General features: G+C 40.3%; 1 protein-coding gene across 4 annotated transcripts in view; it reads right to left on the reverse strand.

Annotated features, from left to right (window-relative positions):
- Positions 1 to 26,091, reverse strand: part of APP (amyloid beta precursor protein) — a 230,920-nt gene that overhangs the window by 97,154 nt on the left and 107,675 nt on the right. For all 4 annotated transcript variants that reach the window (XM_075516873.1, XM_075516867.1, XM_075516857.1 and 1 more), the window contains exons 4-6: positions 21,454 to 21,566; positions 19,783 to 19,976; positions 1,210 to 1,412 (exon numbers count right to left, since the gene is read on the reverse strand). In XM_075516873.1, the coding sequence (XP_075372988.1) occupies positions 1,210 to 1,412; positions 19,783 to 19,976; positions 21,454 to 21,566 (510 nt within the window). The remainder of the gene's footprint in view (positions 1 to 1,209; positions 1,413 to 19,782; positions 19,977 to 21,453; positions 21,567 to 26,091) is intronic.

Below are 26,091 nucleotides of genomic sequence, written 5' to 3' on the forward strand. Positions count from 1 at the left end.
GTAACTCTGTTTTTTCCAAAGCACCCCCTGGGCACTCTTCTGTCTCCGGCGTGTGTGATGAATCGTAGCCGGCAGCCCTCTGCTCTGTACCTGCTTTTCCAAACATCGGCACCACGGTTCAAGAGAAAAAGATGCTGCCACATGCAAAATGGGGGACTCCGCTGGCACTTCAGTCCCAAGCATCCCCAGAGGCAGGGGGTGGGAAAGCAAGGGGAGAGGAAAGGAGCCAGGCGAGATGTTTTTTGCCTTGTTTCAAGACCGCCCCAATCGCTGCCATTTTTCCTTTGCCTCCTGCATGTCCCAACTCCTTTCTTTTCAACTGTAGCTTTTAATCTCATTTTCTGCCATCATCTCCAGCACTTATTGGTAAAGATGTAAGCACTGTAGAAAAATCGGCATCTATCTTACCAAGATTTACACCATATGGAACTGTACTTATTAAAACAGAAATATAAGGATAATTCATTCCAATATGTATCGTAGGAGAAATGTGGTATTTAAAAATATTATGTTGCTGTGTTGTCCATGGACTAGGGTAAAATTCAAAGTTTAAAATGCAGTTATGTTAATAACTAGAAAATATAATGAAAGACAAATTTTAGAATTGAAGAGTTCTTTCTCACTCCATGTTTTCTTATTTAGGCAATGCATTCCTATCCCCCCCCCATCCCCCCAACTCCTTAGTTAGGTTCACTTTTCTGCATAGTTATTTCTAAATTCACCGAATTTTAGTGAATTACTAGTTCACAGAGAAATATTGGAAACAGGTATCCAACAGAAATCACACAAAATGACTAATCACTGCTGTTAATATAAGAGACCAAACCAGCTAGTGCTACCTCCTGCTTTGAATTGACACTCCCTATCCTTCTGCAACACATGCACCTGATAACCCACACACATACTTTTCCTGTGTTATTTGCTACATACAGCAGTTAAATTTTATGTTACTTTAAAATAAAACCAACCTTTCTGCTTCCATCCACATTGTACACAACAACCACACTTCATAGACAGACACCTCCAAAGAATATTTGCCGTGGGAAAGGGAAAGGGGAGGGGATTCAACATGCAAATTACAGAAGCCAAAGCATAACAATGCTGCAACTTAGGATATTTTGCTGTTTGGAACATTTTTTGTCATAAAGGGCAAATATGCGAAGCAGCAGGATCATTGTCCAGCCCCAAGCTAAATGCCCATGGATTTACCTCTGACAACCTCTTCCACAGACTCTGTAGTTGTGGTGGTAGTGGTTGCAATACTGGTAGTTCTTTCAGTTGCCTCCTCGTACTCTTCCTCTGTCTCTTCTTCAACTTCATCACCATCATCATCATCGTCATCAGCATCTTCATCTTCCACAACAGTTAGCTCCTCATCTTCCTCTGGTTGTTCTTCTACTACCTTATCATCGCTAAATGAAGAAAATTATAATGATGTGTCAGCAACAAAATGATTTCAAGATAACAAGAGACAACATTTTATTCAGAAACACTACAAGGACAAGAAGTTACCTGTTTCTCCATCTCCCTCCCCCCCTTTAAATAAAAAAGAACCAGGGACTCTGGAACGTCCCAATGAGTAAGAAATCAGAAATGCTAAAAAAACAAAAAAAGTCAACGTTAGCAACGCAGTGAGAAAACTAGCAAGATGCCAGACTGGAGCTCCTCCTTTTGCACAGGAATGGAAAAAGAATCACCACCAGCAATACCATATTTTGACAGCTAAATAACACTCCAAACATGCTTGCTCCACACTGCCATCAATAAATCAATTTTTATTTTGAAAGAAGCCCAAATTAGCTCAAAGTGCATTCAGTTCATATGGACATGGAAACGAGTGAGTTCCTCGAGACTTTCTCACCCAGGAGACACCTTACTCAGAGGCTCGCTGTAGACTAACTTGCATGCCGTTCAGAGGACTACAAAGTATTGAAATGACCTGGAATTGTCTACACTGACTGCTGAGATTTTTGTTCTGTTGTTAAAGTAGTGTCGTGAACAGAAAAGCCACTTCTACAGGAACTGCGCACAGAGCTGTCTTTTCACAAAGGACAGGACTCAGACAGTTGACACGTGATGCTGCAACTCACGTTTAGCCAACTATTGATAGTTTTCATCTTTGAGATTTTTATCTCCTTTTGGCACCTTAAAGCAGACAGTGGCCATGACATTGCCTTTCAGGATCTAACACCCAGAGAAGGAGAGGACCCAGTTTTGGTCTTCTGTGTGACAGCACACTGATGGAGAGGTGAAAGCCACATGGTTTTACTGATGAGGCTGCCATTTCAGCCAACGGGTGCAGCCATTCAGCACGGCAAGTTCAGCTCAGATGCTCTGCACTACCAACACTGCCATACAGCTGATCTGTAAGGCCTCCATAAGACCCATGGTACCGATGTGTATTAGGATGGCAATACAAGCACCCCTACGCTCACAAAGAAACCACGAACTATTGGGCTAAACATTATTATCCATCATAGTGCTTTAAATTCATATAGCTGCCTAAAATCCTCAGGATTTAATCAGTCTTAGACGATAGGAGGGAATACTGCAGTTGACTATCAAATGCATTTGGTGGCTTAATATGTCAAGAATTTTCTGGGATCACTCTTAATTCTGAATGATACACAGGCAATACGCCAAAAAATGTGCACTCAGCTACTGCTGCTGTTGCTTTTGAAAGGCTTCCTAAGTCAGTGCCCAGCTGTGGCAAGGTCTCAGGTTTGTTAATCTGATCTTCTACTTGAAATTCACTACTAATGAGTAAATGATCTTTAAAATATTCAAACATGCAGTGACTTTTTGTCACCTTCATACACAAGTGGTTTTGCATCTTTTTCATGGCTTCGTACGTGCTCGAACAGCCTTTTGTGTGAAGTTAGCAGCTTCTCTCCTTCACCTCATTTCAGACGCCAAGTCTGTAATATTTCATTTTATAATAGGATGCCTACTACAATTTTGAAAGTGAACTCAGAGCAAAAAGGACAGTACGATCTTTCTTCATAGGATGTTAAGAAGAAGTTAAAAAATTTATTGATAAAAATCTTGTATGCCACAAGCCTGACTCCACCAGGAGAAAGTTAAGTCTCTATACAAACAAGAATGAATCTCCTGTTCTTTTCTCCCCAAAATATTTGGCCTCCAGAAACACAAGGGAGACTTAAAGTAATAACGAAACTTTCAAGTCCAGGTAGGTTAGACAAATGGATGTGGTAACAGCTAACTTGCAGAGGAGTCTGAATAAGGGATGACGACTGAAAAAGGGGCACAAAACCACTGGGTTCTTCTCTTAATTTCAAAGAACTGGCTTAGAATGTCATCATCTCCACTGTGTGGTTTTTCCCCGCTATTCTAATTTCAGTATGTCCAAAATTTTCTACTTTGTTTTTAGTAAATCCTTTCTGAACAATAGATTTCTTGTTTTTATTTTTCTTACCAAGCATTTCACCTTTTTATGAGCATGAAATAAATGCTATAAGTACACCATTACCTTTCAACTGCAAGACTGAGGTGGTTTTATAACTCCAGTATCTGTTTCTGATCTCCAGGTTAAGGGGCTTCTAGTCTTGGCTAGCTACAGACATTTAAACTAGGCATGCTGAGTATAAGACATGCAGATTTTGATCAAGAGCATCAGACACCATATGCCTTTCAACATTAAAGACAGCTGCTCTCTGTCTTTCTCTCACCTAAGCTACAAACACAGCATGCTTTAAAAAAAAAAAAAGTGCAATTACTTTTCCTCTTCCTTTCACATGAATGATCACTCTCGGATATTGGCAAGCTCATAAAGTTAAAAAAGGACAACAAAAACAACCTAATGAAACAAACGAAGGAAAGTCAATTAGTCACATGGAAAGCCATTTCAAAAATAATTTGTATGCGTGCACCCAATATCCATCTGTTTTTAGCTACACAAAAGCAATCAACTCAGCTATGTCAGTCCACAGCATTTTGCTGGGAAATTCTCAGCATCAAGGCCAAGCTTCTCCCCCCCCCCCCCCCCCCAGCTTTTTGTTTTCTTTTTTAGGGGATGTTATGGTGAAGGGGGCAGGATGAAAGAAGACAATTCTCTGTGTGTATTGGTTGGCTATGCCCATGATTACAGTGCGCCCTCGTTTCCTCTCCAGTAACCTACCAGAAGTAAATGCTTAAGGGTAGCCCCTACCTGCATCCCTTTTATGGCTTGCTGAAAAACTAGACATCCGAGAAGGTAAAAAAAAGCATGCACAAAAATGTACTGGAATATTCCTTCTACTATTTTGATCACTCCTAGAAAAATCCTATTTCTGCTTGCAACATCTTCTGCAAGACTCAATCACAAGAGTAGTATTTCACAGGATTATACTTTATTGCAAGTTTCAAGAGAAAGGAACAATGAAAATAGAAGTGGTTTTGCCTTAGATTTAGATACCTAAATGAAAGTGAGAACCTTGCTATATACTTACAGAATTAAGATGCCTGAAATTGGGCTTTAGAAGGTCATTTCCCTACTTAACAGGTTTTAAAAACTCTCATTTTATGGAAGTGTGAAGCTACACTCAGGTTCTAAAGAAGCACTCCAGGCTTTCTCTAAAAGTAATTATTTTCCCAGCTGTCTACTTTATTTTATTTTTATTTATACAAAGATGAGTTAGTCTATTCCCCTATTAGTACTGTCTTCCAAAGAGAAGAGGATGGGGAGATGAAGTGCTTCATACTCTCTTAACAAGTTTCTTCTTGAATGAAGTGCAAATACTAGAAACTAACTGGACTGGCATTATTCTGGCGGTTTAGTCATGCTCATACCACACAGTATCACAGACCAAACAGCACGAATACGCGACAGGCAGGGACGTACCCTAGCAAGGCCCAACAGTAACAGCAGCAACAGTTTCACATTAGGTATCAAGGCTACCCACTGTGTCACACACTCTTAAGAGTCAATCACAGTAACCACGCTCAGCAGTGCAAACAGAAGATGACCACACCTTCTCAGAGGCCCGGGTTATGAAAGATGTGAGAAAAGCAACAATACCATGCAGCCCCTCAGCAGCACTGCTCAGGAGCCAAGGGAAGGAGATCCCCCAGTATTTTTCAGCAATCAGACTTAAAGCCTCCTGGCTTGAAGATACAGGTTTAATATAAACAATGCTACATCTTGATGTGCTTCTGTTGCAAACAAAGACAGCGGGTGGACTTCACATGGTCTTAGGATTACAAAAGGTACTACACCTTGTAAGAAACACAAAAAACGATGCTTGGTTTTGTTTCCTTGGATTTAACCACTGTTATTATCCTGGCTCTTCTTCAAAGAGCATGCACGCGAGAAGGACAATACAGAACAACAGAGAGGGGAATGAACTTATACTTCAACATTTGGAATAAAGCATCAACCTTTCAGACAGAGACACAACCCTCCCTCCTGCACAGCGTGTAGAGCCGTTTCTCCCTGTCATGCTAAATGCTCTGGTACCATTCACATTTCTCAGTTAGCACCACCACGGTGCTGTTTCCCAGGCAGCATGTCTTTGCACACCTTTCATCACAGTAATCACTTTAAATCCACCATTTTCAAGTAAAGGTTTACTACCAAATTAATGTGGATACTGGTATTGTTCTCAGAAGTCTTGGAGTTTCATTTAGTAATAATATCAGGTGTGCTTACTTCCTGGTATTATTATTACATTTTACCTTCTTTGGTAAACAAGTATGACTCAGTCTTGTTTCTCCTGGACCCACAATACCTTGACAGATCTTTCTCTATATTCCCTTGATACCGTCCCAGCCAGGGTTTTATTAGCACCACGGACTGCAGTGTCTCGTTTACAAGAAATTGTTGACATTTTACCTTAGCTTAGTGGTGCCGGTGACAGGATTTTTCAAAGGCTGCTCAAAAAAAATTACTTGATACACTGGTAAGTTCACAGATTTGTAAAGCCACATTATCATCATCTGAATTTAACAGTTCAGCAGTAAACAACGGAGGTAAACTGTTAGGCTTGAATGCAGCCACAAAAATACTTGCAACCCCCCCAACATTAGTATATCTCAATCTCCTGTCAGTGGAGACTTCTGGCAAGGAGGGCCGGCACTTTCCTTTCATGGTGGACACAGAGGTCATCATGGCTTTGAACCTTCTACTTCAACCTCCTCACATATGGGGCATTAAATCCATTCCCCCTATCATGGAAATTATGCTTCTCTTAAGCATCCAAGTAGCAGACTGGGTCATTAATACAAATCATCCACACTCCTGTGTATGGTGAAATGGGGTATTTGAAGTTTGGTGGTTTCAGCTCTATTTCCGATGCCGCAGACACACTGGGGTTCCAGGCAGCCTTAAGAGGTAATCCATTCCACTGACTCCAATAGAAACATACAGATGACTCCAATGGACATATTTCTGGTTTTAAAACACATGCCACTGTACAGCTCCTGCTAGTATGCACCTAAGCACATCATTACAGACAATGTTTAAACCATGGATCTGTAATGTATATCTAATAACTTCCTCTTCTCAGGCCATCACTGCAGTAAGAGCTGGCACCAATGTATTATTTATTCACTTCACTCAGAAGCATGCACCGTCCTGTTACTTTGTGAAGATAAAACTGAAGGAAAGGCAAAGGAAAGTGAAGGAAAGTGAACTATGCTACCTCTTGCTGTTCAAGAAAACGTTAGTAAATGAAAGTTTTTCTTTCCGTATTCCAGTAACCTGCAACATGGACAGAGGCAGAACACAGATGACAAGAATGGTGAGTTCTCTTTCTAACAGTGTTTCAGAACTCATGGAGCCGCAGCATAAGCTATGTTTTAAGAAGAGGTTTCTCTCTGCAACTATTAACTTCAAACAAAAACGCGGCAAAGCCTTCAATTTAGGGTAACAAATAACTATGGACTAATCACTGGTTTGGGGAAGTGGCTCATGTTTGTCTGCAATAAACGCTCATCCACTTGCATGTATTTAAACCATGATTTTGCCAAGTAACTTGAACAAAAACATATACTCCATCAGTGAGTGAAAAAGAATGAAAAGGTGTTCAAGACAGATGTTTTGATATCTGGAAAGATTAGCATTCACTACCCTTTACAACTATATTTTATTGCAAATAGATTCCATCTGGACTATGGTTTTTACCAGCCACCAAGCCTGAGCAAATAGCTGGAGGAAAGCTAATTCCAGGAGAGGAACCAAATCAGCAGTAGCAACAAGCCACTGTCTGCCTACAGAGAGCAAGGCCATATATGTTGGCTCTAGACAGCTGTGGGAATGAACATAGGAGAAGCAATCGCTGCGTGTAACTTGCAGTCTGTACTCTTTCAGCCTAACAGGCCAAGCTGATGGTAATTTATGCATCCATAACCTTTGCTACTGCAGGTGCCATCATCCCAGTTTCCAGCATCTTGTGCTTCAGGTTCCCAAAAGCATGAAAACCCTAACCCCTCTATAGCCTCTACAGCTCCCCCAGATGAACTCCAGGAAACATGTGATGGGACTGGAATGTCAAGTATTCAGACTGGGTCTAGCCTTGCTTCCAGCAGAAGATTAACAATGAGCACAGATACATATTTATCCCCATGTACAGGAAAGCTCCAGAGCACAAAGTCCTTTAAGTGTGGGAGTGGAAATGGACAGACCCAGCTGTGAACCTCTACATGCCTTAAGAGTTAATGCCTTAAAAGAAAAGGCAAAACAGAAACACAAAGCAAATTACAAAAGTAGGACACATGCTTGGAGTCCAAACAAGAAGATGAGTGCATTTGAGATGGCCTAATTACCATGCTTTTGGTTAAACGCAAATCAGAAAGCTAATAGGCAAGGAACCAAATTCTCCCTCAACAAACTTGCACATCAGAGGCCTGGGTATTTTCCACCTAACATTTTTCCAAATCTTGCACGCTATAAAAAGTTCTTCTGACCGATGGACGAGATTTCTCAGGAACCAGGTTGGATCCCACCACTGCACTCCTCTGAATGGTGTTGCTAATTAAACATATGAGTCAGCACAGGAACCACTTAAAGCTAAAAATTAAGCCAACAGTGCACTTTGGCACATGAGCACTCACTTCACTGTACCTTCTGTTATCTAACTGTAGCTTTGGTACACTAGCTGACTTCAAAGCTAAGTTGAGTACACTAACTATGTGAAACTCAGTATCCAGGTAGTAAATTTCAACAAGAACTACCTAAGTAATTTGACATGGGGTAGAACAAAGGAAGTCAAAGCCAAGTGTGAAACTAAGATTTCAGCACTCACCTTGAAAGTCTAGGAGTAGGGAGTTTATACCAAAAAGGTCTATTTTCCTGAAGTATGGGGGAGGTGGGAACAGACAGCAGGGCAAGAATTAAACTGCACTGCAGTTGTGAGACTGCACTGCAGTCTGTGAGACAGAGCCAGGAAAGAAAAGGGTTATGCCAGACCTCCAGTCTATGTAACTGATCTTTTAAATGGCTTATTGGCATCAAAGCCCAGAAAATTACAGTGATTTACAGAACTGAAAGTCTGACCCACAAGGTACCTCAGCAATAATGTTTCTGGTCTGTCTGTTAAGTGACCACAAAAGCCCAAACTGCTTAAAAACTGCCTTGGTTATTTTCATTAGGGCTGAATTATACTAGGTTAGTAAATCGGGTATCTCACAACAAGAACCACCAATGTGATATTTGGACACATATAAACACCTATGAAGAGACAGTTAAACTTTTAAGAACTCAGATAGGCACTTTCCACTGCACAGCAAGTCAGGGTGAGCAACTCGTATTGCCTACCATTTTTCAGACATTCATTTTGTCACTGCTAATTATTTTCCTTTTTGTTTTCCTTTACTGAAGAGGTTGCAGTTATGTTTATTTTCACATTTCCTAATAGGGGGGGAAAAAAAAAAAAAGCTATTTCAAGGGGTCACATATAGGCTGCTTTTGAGTTCTTAGACCTTATCAAACAACTGAATTATGTGCTTCAGACTGTCTCTCTCCTTTTACTGCATTTTTTTAAAACATTTTATACAAAAACGATACCAAAAATGTGCCTGGTTTCATTAACTTTGATAGAAAACAAGAAAAGTTGCACTAAAAATATTTTAATCTAATTTTTAAATAGAACATTTATAAAAACCAAAACACACATTCCTTGCCCTACTGCCTCTGACACATACATTTATCTTTTTCCCCATAATTAAGACGGTATACCTGATACTGTTAGAAATTTCTTTCCACAGCTGACCTGCTTAAAGATGGGTGTACGAGGTAGCACGTAACATCTGATCTTGTGCATTCGCAGAAGGTACCTGTTGACTGATATGCAAGAATACGTTTTCAAAACTCACCTAGTTTTCTCTCTGAAACAAAACCTTTGCTGGTGTTACTGTTCTGACAGTTTCCTTTGGAAGATGGAGGATTCAGCAAGAAGTATGTCATTTTTAGAGAAGGACACAGTAATAATATATTTAACCCATATTCTTTCTCACTTTATTTTTGCTAAAGAGAAACTTAAAAACTGGAAAAGTAAACATATCTGCAAACACACAAAATCAGTCTCTGTGAGCCTGATGACACTGAATAAATATTAAATTAAAAACCCTGACATCAAAAATGCATTAAAACTGAATGTGCTGGAAGAGGGCAGAGTGAAGGTCACCTGCGGAGCCCTATTTCAGCCAGCCTGAGAATCAGCAGAAAAATCTGGATCTGTTACAACACGTTTGTTTCCACAAAACTTCTGCCATACTCAGAATGGACTATTCAGTGTCTCTTTGTCCAACTGCTATCCTACAGCTTATCCGAGGCAGACAGTGTGAACTCTGTAACCAAATACTTGCCCTGTTTGTGGAATTCATCATCTTGGTACACTCACAGAACAACGACACGGTAAAACTGGAAGAATAACTTTGTTTTACAATTGGGAAAGCAAACAAAAAAAGACCAGAAGCATGTAATAACTCTGGATGTTCAATTTAAGACACTGAATAACATTTTTCAGAGAATGTGCCATCCTCATCTTTTTAAATACAGCTGCCACCACCAGCAGCTGCAAGAGGCAAGGACTTCTGCAGAGCAGATTATCTCCACCCATGCAGCCAGAAGAAAAAGCGGCACCTTTTGTACCAAGCTTTTTATGGTGGCCGCGGCATGCCAAGCCTAGGAGAAGACTTTTATGGCAGAAGCAAGCACAGATCCAGTTCTCCAGGTCAACATTTTACTGTTTTAACCTCTTCTTCCTCGCTCAGGTCACAATTGAGTGTTATTTTTTCCTCAGCAGTGATCAAAATAGAGATCCCATGTGAAGAAATAGGTTGTCATCATGTAACGAAAGCCAAAATATTTGCATTCAAGATCAGAAACCTTTTCTGTCAGGAAAAAAAAAAACCTTATATGTTTTTGCTGTTTCATCCATGTATTTCATCCAAAGTGTGTAGCCTTTGTTACAAGGCAAAGGAAAAAAAAGTACTTACTACAGAAAATACTATACTACACTGTGCTGTTAATAGCACAGCCTCACAAGAGGTGGAATTCTTGAATTTCCACAAACACCCCAACGCTGAGCTCTTATTTCTAGTACAGACCACAATATCACTGAAAGGTAATATAGAGCAGGAACTGCTGGACAACTTTATGGAAGGATAACCAGCTATGCATCTACTGGCACACAGTCACGCTGGTGCGACAGTACGTGTTGAAAAACCCAGCTGTAAATTTCTCACTTCCTATTTTTTTCATGCATTATAAATAGTAAAGCACTTGAAATGGAGTGGTATATATCACGATGTCCCAAGAACTTCTCAGAACATCTCACGGACATATCAGAAGGATTTCTTGAGTTGATTACTACATGAACATATATAGGGCACCTTTCTCGCCCACATTTCAGTCATCACAAGTCATTACAAGTGACAACTTGAAATTTCTGCTTATAAATTTTTTGCCATTACTTCAGGAAAACACAGCAGCTGATGGCTCTGTTTTGTGAGGTCAAAAAATCGTAATCCTCTGCAAGTCAACCTTCTACTAAATGTGCAAGTTTGATGCCATTAGCCTCCTGAAACAAGCTCAACAGTCACTTAAGTCATATAGGTAGCCTGCACAGCTAGCAAACTGCTTTCATCAGGGGTCATGAAAGCCTGGCTATCTTCTACTCATCACTTCCTCAATTAGATTAATTCTCTCCACCCATAGCCTCATCCATCACTTCACTTAATGCTTTATACTCAAATGGTGATTGGATTTGCCAGCTCAGCATCGCTGTAATTACCTCTCAAAGCAATGCGCTGTTTCATCAATTCCATTCTAACTGTACTTGTCCTAAGAAGAAATCCAACACTTACCAGTCTTTCTAGAGTCCTTAATGCTCTGATGTTTCTATGCTTTCTGAATTTTATTTTAACCACCTCCATGTTAAAAAGGAAAAAAAATGTTACTAAAAATGTATCATGAACTACCTGAATATTAAGTAACAGCCAACATAAGAGACAAACCCAGTTAATGTAAGCATGTGAGACACAGAATATGCTAATAGCATATAAAATATGCTAATAGGACAAAATACTTCTAGAGTTATTAAACATAAGCAGTAACATTATGCCTACAATTTTGTGATGCCTTAGTTTAATTTATAAAGAAAAGCAATTGGGTTTTATCATTAAAATACTTCTAAAAACACAGAAGTTCTTAGATAAGCTGTACCATTAACAATGTTTTAGAACAGGTAAAAAGCTTATTTTTCTATTTCAGTTGCTAACAGTTCTGCTACAAAAATCACAAAGATATGAACTTCTGACCCATTAGTTGAAATATTATCTTGCAAAAATCAGAACACCTTCCACACTATCTCCCCAAATGAATTCAGTTTCTCTAAAACACCGATTTAGTGATGGACAATTCATGTAGTGCAAAATTCGCCTATTTCAATAATTGGCATTAACCTATACTGATGGTAAACTTCAGAGGAGGGGAAAAAACCAAGAAAAACTAAGCAAGTTCGTAATTCCTAGTGTTCATTTTAGGGCACTTACACCCAATTAGGAACAATTAGTATTAGGACGGCTGATGAGAACGCTGCCTCTGGCTGCAGCCCTCCCTGCTCCTATCTCACGGACGACTGAGCTCTCCACCAAGCAGACTCTGAACCACTACAACAGGAATACCACTGCTGGCACAAGGTTCAGTTTTCCTTAAATTTCAGGGGTATGAACAGCCTACAGCTCAGTCTGCACAGTATGGAAAAAGGGAAATCTTTTTATCCATCCAAATGCAAGTCATTTCCTAAGTCAGAATCGGCAGTACAGACCCTTCGTCCAGCTTCATGCCTGGTTCAGCTTTGCTAGCTCAAGTGCTTGGGGAGTAGGGGGTGGATTTTTTTTTTGATGTTTTGGCTTTTTAAAGAATCATTTAGGAGATTCCCACTGGAGCACTTCTCCCTGAAATTTTAGAAACTGACTTTCCAATCTAATGAAAAAGCTTACATCAGGGAGAACTTGTTGTTTGTTTTAACACGAGTGATAAGATGGCTTGAAAACAGATGAATACTCAACAGAGACAAAAAGTTAATTTTCTTTTTCCTCCAGTGAGCGTGTTTCCAATGAAGAATTTATCCTCAGGACCTTCCTTTTTCTTGATCAATAACATTTTTTTAGCTCTAGAATAGCAAAAACCTCAAAAGGACTCCAGATATCCCATTTCTACGTTCTTCAGACAAATCTTTTGGGCTCAGAGCTGGACTTCCAATTAAGCCTCAGATCTTTGACTCAATGCTGCAAGACAAGATTAACAGTAAGAACAGCGGGAGAGAAGGAGGAGGGAAGAATGGTCAAGAAACACAATGTCACTACATACTAGATACAAGTATGAAGAAACAGGTAGAAATTGAAGGATTTAAGAAGTAGTAAGAATCTCGGAAAGATCTGCGCCCCGCCAATTTCTGCATCAACAACGCTCTATATCCAGACACTGTTCAGGGCCTGACTCTTCCTCAGGCGTGCGGCACTTCCCCACCGCATGGCGACTCTGACACCCCAGGGTCCGCATGGCCACAGCAGGGGTTTACTCCAGGTGTCAGAAGACAGCCTCCCTGCAGGGGTACTTAAATGAAGGACACCCAGCTGCTGACAGCCAACACAACAGGTAGGGGTGAAAGTCTGTCCATTAAGGCTCTCTGGGGATGCAACACAGAAACCTCTCTTTGAAATGGGAGGAGGCAATGCATATCAACACCACCACCTTAATCCTCCTAGCTTTGCCAATTTTTTTCTTCGTGTTCGAGCCATGTTTGTTTCTTCCAGCTGTAGTTCAAATGCCAAAGAGAATAAAGTACCCGCCAGAGCAATACATAAGGAAGATTAGAGCATTTTGGTTACTTTTTCTTAATCTTCCTGATCAGTTAATATGCAATGGCCAGACATATGCCCAGGTCAAACAACCCCCTAAAGGCTGCTCTTTTATGCTGTATTTCCAAATACATTTTCTAGGGGTGGATGAAGAGATAAGCAGGGGAAAAAGAAGGGTGAGAGGGACACAGGGAGATGTAATGGGGAGAAACGGGGCAAGAGGATTTCATGTTTTGGATAGTCCATGTTGATGAACACCGTGAGCGTACAGAACACTAAAGAATGGCCACGCCGCTTGTAGCATTTACCCATTTTCACCTGCGTTCACAATTAAAACATCAACAGCTTCCTGACTCTTGCCTGCATTAAATCTCCCACAGCTCTGGCATGCAGAGACCCAAACAAAGGGAATTAAGCGCTAGCTAGTCAAAGCTACACTTGCAAAAGGAAAGATAATTTCCCAAGTATAGAAATGACTAAACCCCATTAAATTTGACTTTTAAAATTCTTATACTTGACTCTTGTATAGTACTAAATTTACTTGCTTATGTGTCACTATTTAAACTTAGGCATTTTTCATAAACATGTGCCACAGGCAGACATCCTAATTGCCTGTCTGCCTACTTTGTGTCAAGGCAGTAGGGTGACATACCATGAGGACTCGGTGTGTTGTTATATCGGGTCAGGGCACTATATGACTGTGGCCAATTTAAACACACCTTGTGACAGCCTGATTTCATGACAGCACTCTGGGGAATTTTGATTGTAACTGATTTGATGCTGAGGTTAACTCGCAGACATTTCTGAAGGGAAGACACTAGATAAAATGTGTGTTGACATCTCTGTACCACTTAAGTCATAGATAAAGACATAAAAAGAGCTAGAAAGTGAAAGAAATTAAATGTACACTTCCTCCATGTCAAGTGAGGATCTCTAACAAATTACTCAAAGATATTCTGTCAGGCCCCTGTGACTCCTCTTCCCCAAATGCTAAAACAAGACTGATAATTAGAAGCATAGGGTCTCACCTGGAAACAATTCAGCATAACACGCACATATACAATGCTGCTTTCACCATTAGAAAAAATTGACAAGTTTTAAAAGCCTTTCAGGATTTCTTGGATTAGAGTTGGAGGAGGCAATTAAGAAAAAAGTAAATTTTTCCAGATACCATTAAAAAAAAAAACAAAACGCTCTTTATGGAGTCAAAAAGGATAAAGCACTTTAACTACTTTTTTGCAGCACCTGGGAGATGAGCATTCGTCCTTAAGCTCAATCTGGTACAGGGTTACAAAATCAGAGAAAAACACGATTACCATGCTATATAGCACAAATTTATTTTAGTTTTACTTCACAGATGCCTAATTATCAGCACAAAGTGGACTGCGCCCTTTTGGATCATTTATTGTAGTAAAAAACCTACTGTATTAACTATCCTAATGGCAAGTATGAACAAACCATAAAACTTTGCTTGGCAGAAGTTTATGAGAAACTGTAAAACAAACCCTTATAAAATACACTACTCCCTAAAACGTGACAATTACAATGCTATCCAATCATTACATCAGCCTGAACATACATTTTATACACCAAACAGACAAAACTAATTTGGCCTAACCTGCTGAAGGAAAAACAATGAGAAAATGAATCTCCTATTTTGGACCTTGAAAATATATTCAGATTGTTTAGAAAAATGAGACTTGGCTGAAGTTAAGGCACTATCTTCTGCTCCTGAGCCACAGGACTTAAAGAAAAGCTCTCCATAGAACCCTCAACAGTGAGACTTAATTGTGCCTCAGTTTCCCCGCTGTGAAAGAAGGAAAATGACAGCAGCCTGTTTCCCCGGTGGGAAGGAAAGCCCAGGAGGTCTCACGCACAGTGATGGAAAGATGAGGAGAGGCACGTATGACACAGATGTAGACAGAGAAAACCTGGAAGTTTCCAGCTTGGCTATAACTCCTAAAGATGTTCAACCTTGGACACCAAGGACGCCAAAGCTTCTAGCACGTGCCCAGGTAGAGGCAGGAGGTCCACAAGGCTGTGCCGAGCCTCAAGGGCAGCCAGAACTTGCAGGTCACTTGACTAAGTTGTAGCTATGCAGGGAGAGCTCTGCAGCTATACTGAAAGCCAGGACCTGCATCTGGCTGTCCCTCAGGCAGTCTTCAAGGTAAGTTTTAATTAAAGGTGTGGATACCAGCAAGGAACGCCACTGCTGAAATGTGCTCCTGACCTCTCAGAGTTATATGCTATTTCAGGATGAGCATGACATTTTGCAATTTCAAAAGCATGGGTGAATCCTGCCTCTTGGCCTCATGAACAAAAAGGGGGTATGTCGCACCCCTCACAAAAATACACCCTCCCTCCTTTCCCCAAGCACTGCCAACAAGCCACACCACAAGACAAGCCACATCTTTTTATGCCCAGACCCAGGTGGTGGGCAGATGCCAGGTAGGAAGAATGTCCGCCTGTGATGGCACCGCAGCCCAAGCTGCCTCCACATGCCCTCCGATGGTGCGGAGACAACGTGCTGCTGAGCTTTGCTTCCTCCTGTGCAGAAGAAAACACCCACGGCAAAAGAAAAAAGCAAATGCAGTGCTCCAGAGACAACTGTTGGGGGTGAAAACACAAGACAGTCTCAAGGCGTTTACAAAATGAACGGCTGCAACATGGTTTCCTCTAAATATTCAGAATCATAAGTGCAAATATTTTAAAATTTAGATCTGAATAGTTTGAGATATAGAGTTACTTCAAAATACATCACCCACATTTGTTGGATTCTGCTTTGTCACAACAGGAGTTTTGAGAAACAAGGATATTATCATTTGCTTTTCAGGTTGGCACCTCTACCTCAAACATGTCACCGTCACTTTGACTTGGGCATCATAAAGCAGCCACAGCCCTTCCGAAGGCCCCCGCACCGAGGCACGCAGCAGTCACCGTGCCACCACCCACTGACGGGGGTTTGTGCCCAACATTTTCCAGTACTGTTTTACAGAGATGGGAGCGTGAAGCAGCTAGCCTGGAGGTTTCGCTCCCCAGGAGAGTTACCATGCACAGGCAGGGCGAGACAAACCCACAGCTATCAAGCAGAAGGCTCCACAGTCAGACGTGAGAAACAAGGAATATAAAATCCTGCAGCTGGGGCCATTTACAGCAGACTGGTTTCTGCTTTGGTGCGAGGAGAGGGTTATGTTCTAGCTGGACCACTTGGCAATTCTAAATACTGAATATATTGAGATATGCATGGCAAGAGCATCTAAAAGGCCCTATTTGTACAACAGAACCAAACCCAGATCTTAATGAAACAAAAAAATAGAAGAAAGAGCAATTACTGAAGTACTCGTGGTACTGGCAACAATTTTAGCCAGAAATCGTGACTTCTGGATAGATATGGGTAAAAAAAGTCAACCCAGTAACTGCTGCAAGAGGAATGCTGTAGAATTCCCGCCACAAACTCGTGGCAGAGTAACGGTATGAAATCCTTCTCCTAAAGTACCAGCTCCTATCTTCTAATTTCCATATCTTTGCATGAACAAAGTACTTGTAGCAGCTGCCTCAAAAATGACCGGCAAAGCAAACACAAGAATTCTCCACAATGACTGAGTGCCTGTCCTTGAAAGGCACAGCAAGTGTCTCATGATTTGGAGTGCACCCTGTGTTCATTAAAAGCCATCAGCTGGAAGACACCAACAACTTCCGCTCAGTTGATCTGACCCAAGCAAAAGCTATCACGATTCCCGAGTGAGGAAAGTACTTCAATGGATACTTTGCCCAACTGATTTGCTAATAGCGTACCCCCTCCCTGCCCAGAGAGGGGCTCCATGAAGAACCCAAACCTCCTCTGACAGAGGGCTTTGCTGAGCAGTGGGGTCTGTGTTAGCCAGTGCACGAGCTACCAGCCCCTTCTCTGCCCTTCATGCAGTGTCACACCGAGGATGTACTTACACACAAAGGGATTTTAAACTCTTTGGAAGGCTTCAAGACGAAGCAAACATTGTCAGTGTGAGATCACCCATGTAAGATAAGAAAACATAGACCTAAGAAAGCACTTCAAACAGAGGTGCTTTAATAGCAGAGAATATTGGGAATTTGGCATTAGGAAAGTATCCCCCTACTTTACACTTCCTTTCTCCTCCTTCACAATCAGCTTAGGACTAAGGCATATATATATTTATATACACACAACATATGCTCATATATGTATGAATATACATACACATGCAAAATTTGAACTACCACCTACTGCTGCATGAGAAATGAGTAATTTTTTTTTTTGTATGACTAAATTTCAAGAGTATTTCTGGCTCCAGTACACACAGTTTAAATGCAGTTAGGAAGCTGAAGAGGCAGCAAGAAGTAGGAGTGAGTCACTGTAAAAGAACTACAAATTGCTTGGCTCTTCATCTGTGGTTGAAGTACAAGTGCCCCATAAAAGGATCCTTTCGATTTCCTTTTGCATGGTCTTCTAGGAGAGGGGCGGGAGGGGGGGACACACACGACAACAAAACCCCCAGTATTTGCTTGGAACTTCAGAAATGGATTCAAATGCAATTACAGCTCCTATTCCTAAAAGGATACAAAATTTATGAAGTTATTCTTGAACTCATCTCTTCAGATATTAAACTGCTTTATGAGGAACAAAACGGACTAGAATAGTAAGTTAAATGTTCAGTGACCAACATGAAAAAGACAGAAATAAAAGGGATATCTGTCTTGCAAACAAAACTACTCTATATGCACCGCTGTGAGCTCTTTTATTTAAAATATTTTAGGAATCTTTGATCAGATATATGAAAGAAAAGTTTTATATCTATTATTTTATATATAGGGATATATAATAAATATATCGGTAAGACAGGTCTATCTTATATACCTATTACCTATGTATCTCTCATGTGTGTGTATATATATGATGAAAAAAAGCAAATTTGTCTCAATTAGAAAAAGGTCTGTACTCATGTCTTATTCTAAGGAATAATAAATGAAATATATAGAAGTGACACAGCAACAGTCCAAAGGCTGGTTTACAAATCCCACAGAAAGGGTTACAAACTATGATACTTTGACAGCTGCTGGAAGTATAAGTCAGAAAAAAGCCTGAAGGTGTCAAGGTTGAAGATGCAATGTTGCTTGACGCAGGTTTCTTCCATCTAACAGCCCTGACTATTCAGTCCAGTTTATGAGAGAAAACTGGAAATTACAATGGGGAAATATTTATTTTAAACTTATTCCATTATTCACAAAGAACTCTTCCCTGCAACACTTACTAATGCTTTGTCAGGAAAGATTTAGATGCCCACCATGACATGGTTTCTAATTTTTCATTGTCTTAATGCCGTCTCCTTGCACCAAATTACAGCAATTCAATCTCTGTCCCTCATCTCTACTCTGTTCCTGAACTTGTTTCCATCCGTATTATTAAAAAACCCAAACTTAAAGCAATTCATAACTATTAACTTTCCACATTATTCACTTCATTCAGTTCCCATTTATTTTCAGTGTTCTCCTTGAAATCACTTGTAATCTGCCCCAAGCTTTTGATTTTGTACGTTATTTGTAAAAGATGCAGTATCATCACCTAAGAAGTAGAAATACTGCATTAGCACAGTACGAAGTGATGGAAGTCTAGGAAGCACAAGCAGAATTTGAATGCAGAACTTAGTTTTACGAAGAAAGCCATCTTACAGTGTTGTTTGAATTCAGTTGCAAGGACGTAACATTCTACTCTCTTCTCACAACTGCTGTCTAACATGCTCAAGAGAGTGATCTGAAAAGGCTTTGACAGCAGCAGACCACTCAGTTACAACACAGTCATAACCCATATTTGGCTCAAAATCAGCCTACATGCACAGGGGATGTTAAAGGGTAAAGACAAGCATGGTATTTTCCCTCCACTGCTGTCTTGGCAAAGGAAACCTCCATACTCCAACAGTATGGAGGTTTAAACTGTTAGTATTAAACTCTCACAGTAGCGTATTAATGAATCTGTCACAGGCTAGATATTAAAAAAGATTTTTAGATCATATTTAGAAAGTAATTGTCAGCAGAAAAATATTCTTATGGTAATAATGGCACACAGCTAATGCCTATTATGAATGAAGACATTTCAAAACCACCAACGGTTATGTTAGCTGAGTATCTGCTGCAGTACCCCAAACTGCACATGAAGCATCTTAAGAGTACAGTATTTATCATTTAGTTGTCAAAAAGTATGTATTTAAGCATTTTTGTTATAAATATGGCAATACTTCTCATTGAAGAAAAGATGAAGGCATCAAAAGCACAATAACTGTATTAAGAACAAGCTTTTTTGTAGAAAGTTAAAAATAAATCAGTAGAACACTGATGTTTTCAACCATTGTAGTTGCAAATTCACTTATAAGGAGCAGTGACTCTTCCACACTGAGGTCTTTTAGACAGATTTTTAGCATCTTTAATAAGATGATAACAACAAGTTGAAGGGTAGAAAGTCACTCTTACCTTCCATCTGCATAGTCTGCATCTGCGCCTCCCCACCAGACATCTGAATCATCATCTTCGGCATCAGCTGAATCAAGATTGTCGCTCTCCTCCGCTAACGGGCAGCAAACAAACTCCACACCACGAAACTTGTCGATTCCACAGGGCAGCAGCATGCCATAGTCGTGCAGATTCATACTCTTCTCACTACAGGACTACAGAAAATAGCAACAATATTGTCATGGAGGAAGCGAGAAGAAATGTCACAGACCTTGAGAAAACATAAGGGGCCTACTGCCTTAGGAGGTTGAAGCTGGTGAACTGCACAATCTCTAAATTTCGAAACATGATTTAGAGTGGTCACATGTGCATTCACTACCTGCACTGTAGGTAGCTCCCTTACCTGCATCTGCATGACCACTGTAAGCAACAAGCTCTCCCCCTTCCCCTACCCTTTAGTCTTGCCAGTATAGAAAGACTTGTCTCCTCCCATATAGCTGATGACTCCATATCCTCTTGCCTAAAATCCTCACAGGCTCTGCCTCATAAACAGAAAAATTGAAGGCAGAACGGTAATTTGATTTATTAATCCTGGTTCTGATGTATTAATGCAATTAAAGAGTTCACTGCAAGACAGATTAACATTTAAAATATCTGATATACTGGAAACACACTGTATCTGGTCTGACGCCTCTGCCAGTACAGTACCTTCTAGCCTTGTTTGGAAAACAGTCAGTCATGCATAATTATACCTTAAAGATATAGTGATGTAGGACAGAAAGATGATGTAGGACATGTGAAAAAAGGAAAATAGTTCAATGGTGCACAGTGGTGATGTTCTCCTAGGCTACGCCATCCCAAGTTTGCAAGTACTTAAAATGCACTAGAATTTGTCTGCATGGAGGTTGGTGCTTTAAATGCTTCATTTGAGGGGCAACAGTATGATTCAAGCAAGAACTGAAAATTTGAAAAGCTGCTAAGCACGTTTCAATTTTGATCTCCAGAAAGTGGGATAATATACAAAGAGGTTCCAAACAAAATAGCAGCCAGAAATCTTCTTGAAGCTCATCTCAGTTTTTATTCCTACAACCTTTCTACATAAGGACAAAAACGTCCACAACACATTAGCAATTAGAACATTAGGTTTATTTCTGTTTTCAGTAAAGCACTGGTAAGTTATAAAAACTCTGTGCTTGACTGCAAAATGTCTTTGGCTAGTCCTATGTCTTGTCAACTCTCCTAGCCTTTTATGCTGAATTTCACATACTGCATTCTTTGAGGCCTCTTTGATCTCTGTGAAGCACCTGGCATACCAATGTCCACATTGAGGACAATGATAAAGGCAAAGCCTAGGCATTAGTGGATCAATCGTTAGTTCCAGAGCAGCACTAACACAGGATGCTGGAGGAGGCAGAAAATGTGGTGGGTGCATGAGTGGATGTGGGGGGAAAAAAACAGTGCTATGAAACAGGGTCAATGTTCAAAGGTCAACATTAAGTATCCAACAGTGGACTATGATGGGCTCAGCGGAGTGACTCCTACCTTATAAAGCAGAACAAAAAGCCACTCACTCAAACATTCATAAGTACTGCTTGTTGTTTTCCATGTCACTGCTATCTTTAAACTCATCCTCAGAAAAGTGATACAGCTCTAAAGAAGGACAGCAGGAAATTTTAAGACAGATGAATATACCTCTTTAGCAACAGTATGCCAGTGCAGGTGAGTTTCACACACATCCATCCTCTCCTGGTGAAGGAACTTGCACTTGTCTGGTACCAGAAGGGCATCACTCACAAACTCACCCACTGAAAGAAAAAACAAAACAAAACAAACAAAACTGTTAATTTTGTTTCCAGTACCTCATCCTTTTAACCCTTTAGCTAGGCATAGGGCAGCTTTAGGGAATGAGTAGCAGGGTCTGTTTGCAGAGCGTGGAACAGTTTCTAAATGGTGCTTCCATTACGCTCTTCTTCAAACTTTCCATTTGAAAGGAGCTCCTGCCTTTGATCTCAGAGATGTATTAGCTTATGAAAACTTCAGTGTAATATGCTATCTTCCATATACCCAGTGTGAAACTTGCAGGACCCATCAAAGACATCTGAGGCGCAACATGAAGTCAGGAGTTGGTGGATCCAGCTCCTGGAAGGGGAGTGCAGGGATGGGGAGGGACAACTACATTTTACATCTGAGTAGTGGTAGGGAGCAGGTTTGAAGTGTTTTGAAATGCTTAGTTTTTCCACATAAAACAAATCTGACACCAACACGTTGTTTCAAACATTTCAAGAGTATTTCTACTCAATTACAGTACTAACAGCAACACAGTCCACTTAGTTATTTTTGTTGATGCAGCCTCTTTATTGCAACCCCATTTCATCAGCCAGACAAATTCAGGTTAGCCCAGAGGGTTGATGAGCAGGTGGAGCTCAGCAGCCAGGGAACAAGCGGATTCATGGATCACCTGGGTACCTGCTCAGACTGAAGTGGGGAAAGAAAGGCCCTTTACCAAGGACATAACTGACCAAAGAGATTGTGCTGTCTTCAGCAGTAAGACAAAAGTTTACATGCTAATGAAATAAACAATACTCACAGCTTCAGTACTAACGAATAAGAAGAAACTCAGCTGGTAAGTAACATGATTTATTAGACTGGAAGCACTGTAATTCTGTACAATTCTGGCATTGCAATTAAATAACCCCAGTCCCCCTCAAAGATATGTTTTAAAGGAAGAATTACAGAGTGCTTTCGAGAAGTTGATATACTGAACAGACACTGGACTGTGAAAGCACATGACTCAGCTGGCATAAATCATCAGCTCCCTGAAGCACATTTGTCTGTAACCTCCAAAACACTACAGCCCGTGTGTGTTAAATGAACAAACCACAGTGGCCCAATGGCTGCACAGATGTAATAACAGGTTAATTAATCAAAATGAGATGACTACAAGTTGCCTGTTCACTAGAGGGTCGTCTCAGGGAACTGATGAAGTGGTCCTTGAGGCTTACAATTAAAAAGTCAGCTTTAAAAATAATCAACACCCAATGCACTGAGAAAAAACAGAGTTCAGCAAATAGATGTATATATCTTTGCTAATCACCAAGACAGGTATTTCATATGAAATTCCTTGCTATATTTCAGTGCTTTTGACCTGAAGCCTTTAAAAGCCAGTCAGGTAGTTTACTAGGAAAAAAAGGATTTTGTTATCTTTATCCTTCAGTGACATACTCTAATGCCTGCAAATTATTAACAGAAATGCCTTCTAGAGGTGTCCAAAATAAACCTGCAAAAGTAATGAGTTAAAACACTTTTTGGTAACCCAAAATACAAAATCTGCAGCTTCTGTTAACAAAGTCTCTGCTCCCAGTGGTATCACACCCAGATCCTGCACTGAAATTTGAATAAATTTGCACCTTGTTTTTAGCTGTACTTGCCTTCGTAGGAGACTGTCCTGCCACATACCCAAAGTCACTCAATACATAAGTAATTGCTAATGCTTCAATTTAGCCAAGTACCTGAGCACTAAGCAAGCACATGGGTGTTTTGCTGAAGACTCAGAGTACGTTGACTTTGCTCTCCTAGGATGTACGACTTCATACAGAACTGCACTTATACCCTGCTGGCTGTTCAAGCATGCAAAACATTCAGAGCAGTCTTTATGACAAACATTTCTATAAAACAGACAAACAAAAAAACCCAAACCAAACCAACCAAACAAAAATCCTGGAGTGCATTTTACTCCAGCGAACTGGATCAGATTTCAGAAGCTATGCACACAATCATGCGTACAACCCCGTGTCATCTATCTGACTTCAGAAAATGCCTGTGTGAAGCTATTCCATTCAGCCTAACACCCTGTAATGTTGTCAGAATATTGTGTGTGCGAAGTTAGAAGGCAATTAGCGGTATTATACCTCATTGCTCAAAAAAATAGGCTTACATCATTGCAGCAAAAGTAACAAATACTGACGTATCACTGAGTTACAGCCACCAAATATAAAATGGAAAGCTATACATCAAAAATTCTGGGCAACGCAGCCAGGGCTGTGTGTCATTAACAGTATGTAATTAAACTAAAAAAAAAAAAAAGTGTCTGATTATATCAACCAACATATATCAAAATACTAAAGAAATGTTAGACATTTTGGTATAATGGAAAGCATGGTATTAGATTTGACTTTTACACACATAATGTGCATCTGCTTTATAAAATTAGATTCCCTCAAAATAAGGTAACAGCATCCTCAGGGTAAACCAAATTCTCATTTCAAGTGAGGCTCCATTTTGCAACCAATTTCTGAATTTCACAGAAATGAACAATTCATTGGAACAAGTCCCCTCTGGTTTTCAGACAGAAAGGAGGAGATGGGGAGAAGGGTGGTTGTTTAATGTAACACTCCTTCAGTATACAGAATTACAATAAATTATTTAAAGTTGTGAAAATCTGAGCAGTAGCAATCATTCACAACTTCGCATATGATTCATATTGCCTTCAATTCACATTTTTATTACAAATAAGATTTAATTCTGCCCTTATTTACACACATAGAACTCACGCCCTAGAAACATTTTTCATTCATTTTATTATAGTTATTACTGAAGTTTAGATGCTAAAGCTTTGAACTTTTTTTCTATTTTTGTTTTCATTTTTTTGTTGTTGTTTTGGTTTGGGGTTTTTTTTTGTTTGTTGGTTTTGTTTTTTTTTTTTTTTTAAATAAATTAATGTTCAAGTGGCAGTTTGATGAACTAAATTGAGTTCAGATGGCAACCGCGACATTTATTTTGCCTGGGCTAGTCTAATAGAAACACAAATCCATCACAAAGAAGCACTTCAAACACACTTGATTTGCAGACAAGCTTCTACCTGTATCACTCCAGTATATGTTTAACCTTCAATGCTGCTGAATCATAAGACTTTGCTTTTTAGAACAAGTAACCCACAGAGTACATAGGGAAAACAAGCACTTGTGAAGGGACAGCAATCCTGTGCCTCCTAAAAGAGAGGGCCAATGTGTATGGGCTCTAAAAATAAGGAAAAAATTTAATACTACTACTGTTTGTCAGCACAAGCCATGACTAGGGTGGTTGCGGATCAGCACATTTTTTTGACTGATGGAGCATCCCAGCCCAGCACTGGTTGTAATTCCCACTGCCAAGTGCTGGGATCACAACACATAATTCAACTCCAAAATTATTTTTCCTTCCAGTACAGCAACATACCAACTTGCACTGCACCGGGCTGTCCTTGACACCCTGCCTGCGAGGCTCAAGTTGGATGAGCATTTCCCCAGGCAGCAGCACTGCCTTAAAAGCCTCCTTGGCCCTGCGCCATCCCTACCAGCACCTTACTCACCTCCCACACCACCTTCTCCGCTGGGGGCAAGCAATGGCTAAACTACTACCACACCATGGACAGAAGGGTTTGCAAAATTGGTATCAAGTCTGAACCAACGAGAGGTTGGTATTATTACCACGACTGGCACTACCTCTGTCAGGCTTACATTTATCACTTTTTTCCTGTATTTCTCTGCCTTCTGCGTCTCTTGTATTTTGATTACAGCTGTACGTCTGTGCCCTGCTGAGGTATTCTAATAATGAACCACGATAGCACAATTTGTCTTTTGGTGAGCTCATAAATCACTGGATCACTTGAGGGAATTCAACACACAAGTATAACAGCTACTTGTTTCCCAGTAGCTGCTTACCCACTCTTGCAGGGAAGGGCTGGACAAAACCAGATCCCTCTGGCTGTGGGTTTCTGTTAAGTCTGGAGAAAACAGCCCTGAAGGGGAATTCTGGGCAGAGATCACATTACCATGTTAGAAAAACCCACCCTGTGCCTATGATTCACTTAGCTGAAGGCCAACAATCTGCTGCTCGCCCTTTTGAAAAGGAGTTGCTTGTTCATAACTCAAACCTATGTCTTTTTAACAGCAACATTTAAGTTGCTGTACTCACTGTCTGCACATCACTTGAACATGGATTGTGTCAACGTAGTAAGTCACAGTTTAATTTCATTTTACAAATCTTGTTTTTTCCCTAATGTCAGTAATCCCTTTCCTGATGCCCAATTCTCCATTACATTTGTAGCAGACTTCCTCATACTGCCCCATCCTGGTGTATCGCAACAGGGTAGCGGTTCACATTTTTCAAAGACAGTTTTGCCCGAGATTATGACACCACATTTCACTATTAAATAATCTTACTTCACTCAAGCAAATCCTATTCTCTGAAACAACAAAAGATTTTGTGCTGTAACACCACAAGTTCTGGCTCAGAAACTTCAGTTTTCAACCCAGAAAAGACTAAGACAACCATTAAGACTCATCCTCTAAT

Source organism: Mycteria americana, chromosome 1, assembly GCF_035582795.1.
Source record: "Mycteria americana isolate JAX WOST 10 ecotype Jacksonville Zoo and Gardens chromosome 1, USCA_MyAme_1.0, whole genome shotgun sequence".
In the NCBI taxonomy this organism is placed as follows: domain Eukaryota; kingdom Metazoa; phylum Chordata; class Aves; order Ciconiiformes; family Ciconiidae; genus Mycteria; species Mycteria americana.